This window comes from Carettochelys insculpta, chromosome 2 (genome assembly GCF_033958435.1).
Source record: "Carettochelys insculpta isolate YL-2023 chromosome 2, ASM3395843v1, whole genome shotgun sequence".
NCBI lineage: Eukaryota > Metazoa > Chordata > Testudines > Carettochelyidae > Carettochelys > Carettochelys insculpta.
In genome coordinates, this window is record NC_134138.1 from 78,317,329 (window position 1) to 78,332,399 (window position 15,071).

Sequence of the window (15,071 nt, forward strand, 5' to 3'; positions counted from 1 at the left end):
AACTGGGCTCTTAAAGTGGGACCAGTGTATTGAACAGAGGCTCGGAATCCAGGAACAAGACTGAGTAAAATAATACAAATGACTACACACCATTTAGGAGAAATTATATCTTTGTTAAAGACTTATCACTCCTCTCTTCATTTACAGTAAACAAAAAAAAAATCTATATCTGAGTCCTCCACTGACCAGACTTGACACACTTTAACATCCTAAAATACCAAAATCAGAAAGCAAGCAAGCAAGCAAGCTAAAGAGAAAACTACCTATTGTTCAGAACTCATGAAAAAAAATAAGTTCCATAGGTGCTTTTTTCAGTATAGCTAGGAGAAAGTGCTATTGTTCAAATGGGAAGGTAAAAGAGCAGGTGACTCACGTTGTGCAACCATATGCTCCCCTGGTATTACACAGTTCATCACAGCCCCCCGCTCCCCCCCCAAAAAAAAAACACCTTTCAGGGAAACAACCACAAAAAATATTGGCAGCACTTCCCTGTTTAGGAAGCAACTTGACTCAGGAAGCTTACACTGCAAAAAAAGCAGTTTTTCATAACTCCCATGCAAGTAACCCATAATCAGAAGCTGAAAAAATTTAGCATTCGGTTTGATACTAATCTTTGAAAACTACAAGAAAAAGAAAGAACACATACTGCTAGATTGTTAGCTGTGTGCACAAATGCTTGTGATTATAAAACATGACACTCAAAAACATTTTTGTAACCATTGCAATCTTTGAAAATAAAGCAATTTTGTCCAATACACCGAGGAAATCTTTCATTGCACATACTGTCCAGTGAAAATAACTCATTCACAAGATTTTTAAGGGGATCCATACTATCTTTCAATATACCCTATGGAACATACAATTTTACTTCAGTTTCCCTCCCAGCTCATGGTGAGAAGACATTTTCAAATTTGTTTCTAAATTTCTCTTAGAACCAAGGGCCAGAATCTTATACCCTCACTGCTACTGGGTAGGATACTTGGCTGCACAGAACTTGCAGCCTAGGAAAAAGAAGGGATAAAGTGACTGCAAGCAATGGAAACTGTTCAAGTTACAGCAGCCTCGTGGGGTGCACCTCAATGCACCAGTACTTCCTGGAATCTCTGCATTACTGGGTGCTGAGGTTCCTCCATCTGCCAGCACACCCACTATTCCTATAAAACCAAATGGTTGATGTGTATATTTCTGTTATGGGACCACAGGACTGCTTAAATGATTTGCTGAACAGAGGTTTAAAAACAAAACTAAACAAAGCACCAAAATGCTTTGTTGAGGTAGGGTTCAAGTGAGGCACTACTAAGCATGAGTAAGAGTAGTAAAATTTGTCCTTAAATATTTCTATGGTTAAATTCAAAGTAAACCAAAGATATTACTCAGCTCACTTTCCCTTTCCTCATCTGCACCCTCCACCTTTCCTGCTGCTCAGACACAGTATAAAGTCACGCTAAGGATGAAATCCAGACACAAATGTTCTGTAAGATCATTTTCACAGCATACGCAAGGCTGCTATGTCCCATGCCTTCAGCAAATCTGCTTGCTTCAGGCTGGCTGACCTTTCCATGACTAGCAACAAACTGCAGTATGTTTCTCTTCCAACTTTTCAAATGCTCCAGTTAGGTGGGCAGAAAGGTGTTTGTTAGAAGTACTTCATACCTTTGATAAACAATTACTTTATAGCACTTTAACTAAAATAAATATTTTTTCATTATTGTATCTGGAAGACATTAATGAGAATTAATGGAAGACCCATTCTGGCAGACATAGGAAACCCCCATCAAGAAGTAAAACCCCTGAATGCATTTTATGGGATATAGTTATTTTAAATACACTTCTTTCTGCTAAATACGAAAAATAATATACTTACTGGAGGTGCTATAAATTTGTAAAGAGAGGAGCCCCTCAGTGCTAGAAACTTTGGTGTGTACATTCGATCCTGAAGGGAGTCTTGTTCCCGTTCCTCTGTCCAGCCCATATAGACTATCTGGTGGAAAAAACAGCAGTGTTGATGAATTCTACATTCTTTACATGTTCATCAAACACATATGCTGATGCCCTTCAAATCCAGTTTACTTAAAGATCCTGAATTGGTGACTCAATATAATAATCTATAATTACATAATCATGTAAAAAACCCTTTCTAATGGGAAACTGTCACAACAAACTTTCATTTACCAAAAAACAGTAATAGGCAAAAATATATTCTGCAGCTAGAGATTTACCACCCCATGAAAATTTGCTGGAGTCAGACTGTGTGTGTGTGCTGAACATTCAGATTAGAAGATCCTGAGAAACTAAGTAACCACAAAGTTAAAGTAAAAGGCAAAAGATGTATACAATAACAAGTCATAGTTGAAAGCTCTTGTTTGTATAATCCTGGGTGGTTGTCTGTCCCCCTGTGTGAAAATAAAAGATTCAGTAGACGAGAGAAGGCATGCTATTGGCATTTCCCTAGTTTATAGCTTCATTCATGAGCCATAACAGCTTTCAAATATTAAACCAATTTCATGGTATTTGGTTGGTATTATGTTAATATGACATACAGTTAAACTAATCATGAGCAACTGTCAGTGATTTATTGTAAGAGGTTCACACACAGGCCTCACTCACCTGTGGGCCCCTTTAAACTCACAAACCCAGTCAGAAGCCTTCTTGTGCAAGCACCCATGCTCTTTTGTGTCCATGTCAGTTCCCATCCCTTTGTATATACAACGGTACACCACAGTCAGCTCAAGGACTGCTAGCTCCCACAGCTAACTGGGGAGCACAGTCTTTGACTCCCTGACTCCTCCCCTTGCTCTCCCTCTGCTGTCTTCCTGCCAGGCTTGTATAGCCCTGTGCCTAAGGAGGCCTGCAGCTGTTCCCCATTTACCTCTCCAATTTGGCCTTACTCAGCAGACACCAGTCGCCCTTTCTGCTGCAGCTAGCATGGCAGAGCTCTGGCTTGCTCCATCACATTTACCCAGCCACACAAAGCCTGTAACTTGCCAGACTTATGGGAAAAAAAGAAAAGAGCAACCCTCAAACACACAAGGCTGAAATATTCACAGATACTCCATCAACTGAATACAACATTTCATTAGTATACATTCTACTTTAACTGTGTACTCCAGTTCAAAACATATATGATTTAAGCTAGAAATAATATGCCCACCTGACACTTGAAAATCATAATTGCAATTTTAAATAATTGTGTTAAGAAAGGAATGCCATGTAAATCTTCAGTTCAGCAGTTTTGTTTTTAGTTTTTCCTTATATGTTATTTATTACTGTGCTCAGAGCATTAAACAACTCTGGAAAATGGAGATGGGCCCAATGTTCTTTCCCCTTTCACCATCACCACTACTGTGGCAGAACAAAGAAAAGGAAGGAGACCTGAAATAAAACTGTTATTTCACAGTATATGTGCACCGGATACAATTTCATGGCAGTTTAATGACAAGCTTTAGTTACTGGATTTAATCAACACGAATTACTAGATGAATCAACCTTTTTGAAAATCAGCCCTATGATTTAGGTGCTCAACATGGATTTATCAGCCTGCCCTGAGGCCTTACATTTAATAAATCTTGACTAACAACTACAATGCACATGGAGAACCAGGGATTCCTCACAAATACCATCTCCTATGTGGAAAGTGACTCATTAAATTTGAATGTAATTGTGCACCACTCTGTGGTACTTGAGAGCAGGGGAGCAACAACATTGTCAGGCACCTCTGCCTGACAGGTGTTGGGCCTGACTCTGTGCTTCCAGAAGGGGTGGGGCATTGGCAGACGAGCCAGCTCTCAGCACTACCCAGATTCTGCTGCATCCCCAGCCCCAGCCAGCTCTTAGTGCTACCCAGAGTTCACAGCACAGGGCTCCCGCAGTGATTTGAAGGTTCCAGGGCTGTAGCCACTGCGTTTTCCGCAGGAGCAGTGGTGGCAGCCAGGAGCCCTGAGTCCTATAGAATTTGCCAGCCTTGGGGCAGTAGCTGTCTTCCCCTGCATGCCCACCCCATCAGCAGGACTGTGTGAGAGTTAAGGCCAAAAGCAGAAGAACCAGAGTCTTTCCAAGGCATTGATATCCCAGACTGAATCAACCATACCCAGAGACTAAATACATCACATGAACACTGGATAAAGTAGTGCACTTCTTATGCTGATAATCCCTGGACTTCCAGCACACGTAAACTCATATGTATTTCACACAGAACCAGTTACAGGATACACCTGTTAATTTTAGAGCAATAAGACTGTGTAATTCTTTCTGACCATGACTTGCTTTCAGCATGGACTTCGCCTATTTTATTTTAATGAACACCTCATTATTGTTATTACAATTTCCACCCTAACAAGCAGGGCTTTTCTCTGTTCAGGGATTTTATGCATTGCAGATTGAGCACTGAGATACAAGGGGCCTACTCTGGCCAATGATTTTGCATGAGTAATTTATTCACATTAGTAGTCAATAGAATTGCCTACTGAAACTAAAATTACTATTGCAAATAAATGTCTCATCTTCCTTTTTGCACAATGGGGCATGATTCAACCTATGCTATTTTTCAGGACCTAGGACAGAGAATGTTCTGTCACTTTTAAAAGCAGAAACCATAGACACAAATTGATTGCTCAAAAATAAAACTAATAGTATATATCAGCACAGGCGTTTGGAGATATGTCTATGCTGCAGTTAAAAACCCACGTTTGGCCTCTGTCAGCTGACTTTGGCTCATGGGGGTCAGACTAAGGACTGCTTAATTGCAGTAGACAATCAAGGTCTGGCTAGCCCCCTGAGCCCTTGCACCCACCCCACATCATGGGAGTCCCAGAGCCCAGACTCCCTCCCAAACCAGAATGTGTAAATTGAAGTATGATACCACTTAGCCCAGGGGTGGCCAACCAATCAGAGATGAATACCCAAAATAGTGGTGGATAGAGTGCAAAAGGCTGTGTATTATATATTTACAATATATATAAATATATATCAGCTAGAGAGAGAGAGAATGTGTAGATTCTGATGGAGTGGTGTGTGTGTGAGAGAGACACTGTGTGTGTGTGTATGTGTGTGAGCAGCTCACACTGGCTAGGGACGGGCCCCTGCTCTCTGTAACCTAAGCTGGCAGGTAACACCTCTGTCCTGAATAAAGAGCAGGGAGGATTCCAGCTGGCTTGAATCAGAAGTGGCAGTTAGAAGGTGAGGGGAGAGTTGGAAGGCAGATAGCCTGTGCTGAGGGGAGAGAGGAAGACCAGGGGGCTAGTCCCTAGATGGGACACCTCACAGGACTCCTTTGCCCAAGATGGATTGGAATGACTGTCTCTGCCTGCTGTACTGACACCTCTGCACTGCGCTGTTTCTCTATCGACTAATAAACTTCCTATTCTACCTGCTGAGTGAAAGTCACTTCTGGCTGCGGATGGTGTGCAGTGCTTGGAGATCCCTGAGTCCCATTACATAGATTTATATCTATATACAGTATACAATTAAATATAGATCAATATATAGATATACAAAATAAATATACAATACTTGCCTCAATGACCTTCCAGTCCTTGAGAGGCAGGAACTCCCAGCCCTCCCCGCTCTAACTTCATGCCAGCAACTCACCAGAGCAGCCGCCACCAGATGCTTCTCCCACCAAGTGATGGGGCGCATGCATGGAGTGGTGGGCAGTACTCTCATCACGTGGCTCTGAGGAGGAGCCACCGCATCCTTTCCCCCACCAAGCAGTGGGGCACATGCATGGAGTGGGCGGGCAGCACTCCCGGCATGCAGTTCGGAGGAGAAGCCACATTTAAAGGCTCAAGAGCCATGAGTTGGCCACACTTGTCTTAGCCCAAACTGTGCAAGCTGGATAACTCAGCATAATGGCAATGCAGACGTACACCATATGCTTTAAGTGTATTTCTGTTGCATTTTATTGTTGCCTTCGTTATGCCAGAAGTCAGACTAAACAATCATAATGGTCCCTTCTGGCCTTAATATCCATTAACTCAATGGGTCCACTCCAATAAGCAAAATTAAACATAAGGCCTAAACATCTTTTGTAAGACTCCCAGGGAAAAGCCATGTTGCAATAGTTAAATAATGTAATTAGTGCGCTACCTTAGCAGCTGGTGTACTCAGCCCATTCTTTTTATTCTGAGAGATGAGAGACTGAAATTGTCTGCTACTCAGAGTGAGAGATGATCAGAAGTACACTGAAGCAAGGTTTAAAGAACTGTTCCACTGAAACCCCTATTTAAATTCCCTTGGCAGTACTTGAGATGTCATTCACTGAGCCAGAAAAATCAAAAGTGTATGTCTGAGATTTCTACAGAGCCTGGGGACATCATTGACTTGAATGGTACTGGTCAAGTGAGTAAAGTTACTCACACGTGTATGGCGTTCCAATGATGGGCTCAGAGTTAACAAAACATTCCTGATGATAAATGACAAACTGTTGATTTTTGGAGACTGATAGAGCTATTTTATGAAAAAGGAATTACAATAACTTATTATGTTCTAGTTTTGATTTTACTGAAATTGGACACACAGTAAGGATACTATTGTGTCTGAAAGCACACCCCTATTCACACCCTGTTCACTATTGTAGTATCTTGGTACAAAAAATATACTTTGGGAGGTATCATCTGAAAACTAACTACTTGCTGATCTGTGAAATGATTGTGAAATATATGTATCCATTCCTTCTGTATGATGATATGAGCATACATCCAACACTAGACAGCCCTGCCTAGGCAGAAATTCATCCCTGACAGGATTCACCAGCTGTTGCGACACAAAAGGTTTTCCTGCTGTGCTGGTACTGAGATAACCTGACATTTGTTGCAAGACACTCCTTTCACTTTTTTTAACACAAAGTGATGATGATGACCTCATCGCAACCTACTATCCAGAGTGTAAAAGAGTAAGTTAGGATGGTATGGACACGTAACGAGATCATCAGGCCTGTCCAAGACCACATTGCAAGGTATAGTCAACAGCTAAAGGAGACGTGGAAGACGGAAAAATCAATGGACAGATAATATTAAAGAATGGACGGGGTGAGCTTTGCCACAACCCAAGAACTGGCACACGACCACCAAAGATGGAGAGACACACTAAGGAACGTTGTTATGAAGGTACCCCAATGACCTTGGTCAAGGGACTGATGATGACGATGGTTCTGTCTTGCATCTCCTGTGGTTCCTTGCCCTCTTTTCAGCATTTAAGTAGCAGCTGATGATCTGAAGAAGTAGGTCTGTCCCTTGAAAGCTCATCAGTTAATAAATTATTTTGTTAGTCTTTCATGTGCTACATGACTGCTGTTCTGTTCTGATGAAGATGTGGTAATAGGCTGTCTTTCCTGCATTTGATGATTTCCCCTGGGAGTCATCTTTTCTAGGAGCCTTGCCACTTGACAGCAAATCAATGGCTTTGTTTCGGTCTTCCGTGTGGGCCCCACATCTAGCTCTTGCATGAAGTGCAAAGTTTGTATTTGGTCCAGTGATTGACTGGTGATGTTTCTTTCTTGTGTGTACAGCTTTTCTTGTGTGAACAGTGTTCAGTATAAGGAGACAACTGTTTGCTTTCATCTGTAATGATTTCACCACTCTGCAGTTAGTGGGTGGAACCTTGTTGATGGTGGAATTTAAAACTTTTTTCAGGCTTTCACACACGAATTGCAGCTTTTCTGCATCTGCTGTCCGCAGTGCTCCCTGTAAGCTGAGTGCGTGGGTGGCTGCCTAGGAGAGATTTAGGTGCTGCCCAGATAATTTGCAGCATATCCACCACTACCCACAGCAGGCAGCATGTTTTTACTGGTACTGCACATCCCCGCATGCCCTGGTGCACATAATAAAATTTATTCCATCCATGGATGGAAAAAAAAGAGGGAACATTTGCCATGTGTGTCTCTTCACAGAGCTTGAGCCAGTGATAATTTGCACTGCATCTGCCTACTTGCTGTATCTCCATTTTTGCATTGCAAAGTCTCACTTTGGTTCTTTTTCTTGGCTTCCTGTTGTGGTCTAGATAGGCTGTATTCTTAACGTTGATGTGAGAGGATAGTTCTGCTTCAATTTTCTTTAAACCAGTCCTTTTCTTATGATCCCTTTACCCCAAGTATAGCTAAAGCTATAAAGCTCTTGTTCTGAAATCTTCCCACAATTCCGCTGCCTTCTCTGGTAAAGAATTCTCATGCACGACAAGTTCTAAAGCCTTCACAAACTCCTGGCATTTCTTCTGATTTTTAGTGTTAATAGCATTAATTTTGGGCTTGCTCCTAGCTTTTGTTCCGTATAGTTTCTCATCCATAATCTTCACTTTACTGATAATCAAGGAGTGGTCAGTGTCACAATCAGTGCTGTGGAATGTGCAAGTGTTATGCACTAAGGGAAGGTCTTTCATCTTAATGATTATAAAGACTAGTTGGTACCAGCGGCCTGATCATGGATGTTATCATGACACTTTGTGGTGATCTTTTTCTGTAAAATATGAATTAGAAATGCACAATTGGTTTGGGGAGCAGAATTAAAGAAGTTTTGGCCATTCTCATTCATCTTGTCAATGCCAAAATTTCCCAGATAATCTGTCCATGAGGTTTTGTCTGCACAGATTCTTGCATTAAAGTCACCAAGGAGAAAAAGTTGCACAGCTGATGATATTCTTTTGATAACTTGATGCAGAGTCATAAATATTATTCTACTCCTTCAGGCTAGATTTGAGGTTGGTATCCAGGTACTAATGATATTCAGAGAGTCGATGTCTGTCTGACACTTAAGTGGGATGATACGCTCCAACTTCCCAATAGATATTTCTAGAAGCTTGTTTCTCACAGCAAAACTGACAACATGCAAATGATTTTCCTTCATGGTTTTTCCTTGCCAAAAGAAATTGTAACTGGCCTCTTGGACAGAATTAGCATCTACAAGTTTTGTTTCCTGAAGTGCTGTAAAGTCAACATTGAGTTTGTACAGTTCACCATATATCAGAGCTGACTTGCATATGTGCTTTTGTTCTGTAGATCATCAACATCTGTCAATCCTCAACACATAGACCTGACATTCCACCTTCCAAGCTGGAAAGCTCTTGTTCTCTTATCTTTTCCAGGTGTAAGGTTTCCATCTCTCATTCAACTTTTTTTCTAATGATGTAGTGGGAAGACTGACAGGTTAATGGGTGGTGGCTGACCAATGGATGGCAGTGATTCCTGTCAACACTGAAGGCGATCTGTGGCATCCTCTTCTGAACCAATCAAGTATGAGCTTATGAGCCATAACTGCCACCTTCTGTGTTGTGTCCTATTTGCCAGCAAGGATGGAGTGTTCTCTACATGTAGTGTGGCTGCAATAGCTTGGAGAGTTGATATGGAGGCACTGTGTAGCCCATCAGTTAGCATCCTTTTCTTGACTTCACTGGTCTTGACCAAAGGAAGGATGGAAGCCAATAATTTTGGAACCACCTACATGCTTGTAAGAACAAAGGAGATCTTCCATCAGCCTGCCTTTCAGGGATCCACTCCTGGACTGCTTATCAGCCACAGCTGAAGGACCCAATCTATATTGTGTCAATGTCATTAGCAAAAGCACTGAGTGAATGTACTAATCTGCCTTTTGATGGGATTTCCTTCATGAAGGCATCCAGTACCCTCCTCAAGTGGTCACCAGCCCGAAGCCATTGGTGCCTACTGAGGTTTCTGGTTTAAGTAACTGAGGCCCAGCTCTCAATGTTGACCAGTACAGATTGTACAGCTTATGACCATGCAGAACAGAACTTAAATATCTATGCAATTGAGCTAAAGGAATATCACTATTTCTTCAACCACTTGAGAGAAGTGGGCTGAACATCGGAATACTTTGAATCTCAGAAGTGGTATGGATACTGCTTACACACAGAGAGCTTGTGCATATGCAGCACTTCATTAAGCAAATCCCACCCCCTCCAGCAACTTCAAAGTTTTAAACTTCAAAGTACTGACATGCATCTAGCCAGAGCTCACCCACTGGCACTTCAAAAATTTGGAGTAAGAGGACTTCGAATTTGCCCTGGCACTTGGAAGTACTGGCAGGTGACCTGAGGCTAGATGTGTGCCGGTACTTTGAAGTTGCCATGGGGGGGAGGGAATTTGCTTAACGAAATGCTACATATGCACAGCAGCACTTCATTAGTAAACTCCCAACACCCTAATTACCATCCTTCCTTCAAAGGAAGGTGGTAGTGTAGACAAGCCCAGAGAAGGAGTGGATGCCTTAACAGAATAAGGCATGACTAAATGCAAGGCGCATTTACAGATCTGAATAACATCTTCATTTTTACAAAGCAGAAGTTTTATTAGAGGTCTGCCAAGTTACTCAGTACAATCAAATGGCAAAAAAGAGTGGGTCTAAACTTCCAGCCACCAAACAACTTTTGCAGCTGCTGCAATTTCCAAAGGCAATAATTAAAACTAAATTAATTAATTTAGTGCAAGTTGATTCTGCATTAAGACTCAATAAATTAATATGGCTTCTCAGGTGAACTACATACACTTCAAAAAGTTTATATATATCTATATCTAGTAGTAGGCATCCTTCAGTCTGCATAGATGATTATCGCGCCCTTTATAGTTTCAATTGAGGACTTCATTTACAGCGTCTACTGTGACTATGAAGACCCACACGAGAGTGACAGTCCTTGCTGCATCTCTTGCAGATGTGGTGGGTGTCTGGCAAGTCCTTAGTGTGCTTTCTGTGCGCTTGCTTCTCCTCTGCTAGCTGTCTGATCCTCATCTCTCCCTTCTGAAGGCCCTTGGGTAACACCTGCCTCCATCTGCTGCGGTCATCTGCTAGTTCTTCCCAGTTGTCCAACTCGATGTCTACGTCTCTGAGGTCTCTCTTGCAGACATCTTTGTAGTGCAACTGGGGGCGTGCGGGAGGTCTTTTGCCAGAGGCTAGCTCACCATATACAGGATGTCTTTTGGAATCCTTCCATCATTCATCCTGTGGACGTGGCCAAGCCAGCGGAGCCAACACTGCCTGAGGAGGGTGCGCGTGGCTGGGATTCCAGCTTGCTCGAGGACGGCGGTGTTGGTCACTCTGTCCTTCCATGATATTCCAAGGATGTGCCTGAGGCAGCGCAAGTGGAAGACGTTCAGCCTCTTTTCCTGGCGGGCATACAGGGTCCAAGTCTCGCTGCCATTAAGGAGGGTGCTGAGGATGCAGGCTCTGTAGACTTGCATTTTGGTGTGAGTGTACAGCTTGTTGTTATTCCACACTCTCTTGCTGAGTCTGGACAGAGTTGTGGCCACTTTTCTGATCCTCCTATTTAGCTCAGTGTCCAATGACAGGGTGTCAGTGATGGTGGACCCGAGGTAAACGAACTCGTGGACGACCTCTAACGTATAGTTGGCAGTGCTGATTGATGGGGATTCAGCAACATCCTGACTGAGTACGTTTGTCTTCTTTAGGCTGATGGTAAGCCCAAAGTCCTTGCACGCTTTGGACAACTGATCCAGCAGTTTTTGAAGCTGGTCTGCTGTGTGAGACACTACAGCAGCATCGTCTGCGAACAGTATGTCTCTGATGAGGACTTCCCGCACCTTAGACTTAGCTTTCAGCCTTGCAAGGTTAAACAGTTTCCCATCAGATCTTGTGTGCAGCAAGATGCCCTCTGTTGAAGATCCAAAGGCATGCTTCAGGAGGAGTGCGAAGAAGATCCCGAACAATGTCGGAGCAAGCACGCATCCTTTTTTGACGCCGCTCCTGATTCTGAAAGCATCCAATAATGCGCCGTCACATTGGATGGTTCCTCTCATGTCTTCGTGGAACGACCGGATCATCTTCAGTATCCGTGGAGGACAACCTACCTTGTGGAGCTGTTTGAACAGACCATCCCTGTTGACCAAGTCAAAGGCCTTGGTCAGGTCGATGAAGGCTATGTAGAGTGGCTTCCTCTGCTCCCTGCACTTCTCCTGCAGCTGCCTTAGAGAGAAGACCATGTCAATGGTAGACCTCTCTGCGCGGAATCCGCACTGCGATTCGGGGTACACACTCTCAGCAATCTTCTGGAGTCTGCCAAGGATGATGCGAGTGAACAGTTTACCAGTGACGCTTAGGAGGGAGATTCCACGGTAGTTGTTGCAGTTGCTTCTGTCTCCTTTGTTCTTATACAACGTTACAATGTTAGCGTCATGCATAACCTGTGGAACCTCACCCTCTTTCCAGCACAGGCACAGAAGCTCATGTAGGGGTTCCAGGAGTGTGTCCGCGGCACACTTGATTACCTCTGGTGGTATACCATCCTGGCCAGGGGCCTTTCCTGCTGCAATGCTGTCGATGGCTCTCTTCAGTTCATCCACAGTCGGTTCCTGATCCAGTTCGTCCATTACTGGTAGCAGCTCGACGGCATCGAGGGCTGCGTCAACCACAACGTTCTCGCGTGAGTACAGCTCAGAGTAGTGCTCAACCCAGCGCTCCATCTGTTTGGCTTTGTCAGCGATGACTTCACCAGATTTGGATTTCAGAGGTGCCATCTTATTCTGGGTGGGTCCTAATGCCTTCTTCATACCCTCGTACATTCCTCTGAGATTACCAAAGTCAGCACAGGTCTGGATGCTGCTGTATAGCTGGAGCCATATACACAAGATATATGAGCCCTCCTTTCAGTCAAAAATCAGGCCTCTGAGGATAGAACAAGAAGCAATGGGCTGAAACTACAGCAAAGGAGGTTTAGGTTGGACATTAGGAAAAAGTTCCTAACTGTCAGGGTGGTAAAACCCTGGAATAAATTGCGTAGGGAGGTTGTGGAATCTCCTTCTCTGGAGATATTTAAGAACAGGTTAGATAAATGTCTATCAGGGATGGTCTAGACAATACTTGGTCCTGTTATGAGGGCAGGGGACTGGATGCATTTATCTCTTAATATCCCTTCCAGTCATATTATTCTATGATTCTATGAATATGCATCCAATTCAATATGTACTTACAGGATGCAGACCCTGTATCTGAGCAAGACAATATTTTATAATCTGTCAACATTTATTTATAAAACTTAGCTTCCATATCTTTCCAATGAGTTGAAATTATTTGCTTACACAGGTTGAATCTCTCTAGTCCAGCACTTTCTGGTCTGTCAGCATCTGTGGTCTGCCATGATTTCAGTTAGCTGGACATGACAGTTAGCTGTTCTCATGGCTGTGGCCAAGTTTCCCACTGTCCCATAAAGTTTGTTTACAACCACCAGTCCTGGCTCTCTGTTTTCTGTGCTCTTATTTACCTCTAATTTACCCTAAAACTCCTCCAAGAACCCACTAAGCAGAGGAGATGTTGATAATGTTGGTAGACAATATTCACCTCCCATGTTTCCACAAATTCTCTGGTTTGGCACTGGTCAGGTCCCAAGGGTGCAGGACCAGAGAGGTTCAACCTGTATAGCCTAAAATATGTCTTTCTGCTCCATTGTGTTATTTAGACAGAATTGTACTTCCAATGTTTACTATTATTTTATAAAGAATGAAAATATATTAACTTAAGAAAACTGTCACAAAATAATGTTAAAAAAAAAGGTGCAGTTCATGGATGAAAATAAAGTAATTTAAAGACCAGGACTGAGTTATTGCCACTTTCTTTGGGAATTCTCAGACTAGCCAAATATTACTTCTGCCAAGGGAATATGGTACCACCACAAAAAAGACAGAGGCAGAGATCAAATGAACATGACACACAGCAGGAAGGATGTTTTGGTGAAGAGTTATGATAATCATCTCCCCAGTGCTACTGATACTTTTGTCTTGTCTTAGTACTTGGAGAGTTTATTCTGGTTCATGGCTGAACAGAAAATTCACCCAAGTGAAAAAGATTGGAAGAAGACTGGAGTCTAAGGCTGAAATCTTAGTACAACTGCAGTCAATGGTAAAATCCCAGCTGACTGCAAGGTCAGGGTTCCCCACAGTGAACAGTAAATAACCGTTTTAAAGACTTCAGAAGATGCCATCATTTCTGGATGTGAGAGAATGGAAGAGCAGTAATAAATACAAAGAAAAACACTTTGCTCACATGTGGACATGGAAAAGCAAATACCTAGCAGAGCGGGTCAGGTTTTTGAAGAGTTTGGGTCATTCACACAATCTCTTTCTTCATGCACTTTTGTCATTTTAGCTCTGTAAATGATTTTCTGTCATCTTCACAGAGCAAACAGGATGCATTAGAGACAGGTTATCTTCACCAGGAACACAACAGGAGGTATACTGATATCTAAAAGAAAAAGGCCACACACCTCTATCTACACAATCCTTTCTGTGCTACAGGTTTGACCTCTCTGATCTGGCACCATCGGGACACCAGTGGTCCTGACCCAGGGATTCTCCAGGCCAGAGGAGGTCAATACTTCCCTGGGCCCCACTCCTAGGTTCCCCTCTGGACCGTCTGCCTGCTACCTGCTTTCAGGCTGGGCCACTGGGCAGTGCATGCCAGTCCCCACTTCCACCAGCTTGGCTACAGGTTCCCAGCCATTGCCAGGTCTCCTGGTTGCTTCCTGGCTTCAGTCAGTCCCAAGCACCCACAGCCACAAGCTCCCCAGCCTCCAAGCTTCCTGGCCACCGCTGGTCCCCTTGCTGCTGGCCTGGCTGTGACCACTGGGTCCTGGCCAGTGCTTCCAGATCCCAGACTCCGAGCTGGCCTCTGCTCACAGCCACCAGAGATCTCTTGTCCCAGATGTCAGAGGTTCAACGTGTATTATTTTGTTGTGTTAGGGAATCTTGCATGCCAAACAGGCTAAACTAGAAGGAGATTTAATTACTTCTCAAAGTACTTGATATTGAAGAGATTGCTTGTAATCCAGTCTGAGGCATACTCTCTTGGGGGTGCTGATTTAGCATTCATCAGGGAAAATCAGGAAAGGATGAGACTTTTAAATGCTTCGCATTCAGATTTACAGAGCTTAAGGCCTCAATTGCTTCACTAAGTTTTGTGATGACTAATCATTAGAGTGGGTCGAGTATTTTCCAGCAAAACAGATAGGTGCTTTACTGAATCAGTCCAGGGGTGAGTCAGTCCCACCTCTTTTTCCACGAAACCAAGCAAAGCATGTACAGTTGCTTTACAGAGCTCGTATTCATTTCTTTTGGGAAGATT

General features: G+C 43.2%; 1 protein-coding gene across 2 annotated transcripts in view; it reads right to left on the reverse strand.

Annotated features, from left to right (window-relative positions):
- Positions 1–15,071, reverse strand: part of SNTG1 (syntrophin gamma 1) — a 628,960-nt gene that overhangs the window by 87,539 nt on the left and 526,350 nt on the right. For both annotated transcript variants that reach the window (XM_074987189.1, XM_074987190.1), the window contains one exon: positions 1,865–1,981. In XM_074987189.1, the coding sequence (XP_074843290.1) occupies positions 1,865–1,981 (117 nt within the window). The remainder of the gene's footprint in view (positions 1–1,864; positions 1,982–15,071) is intronic.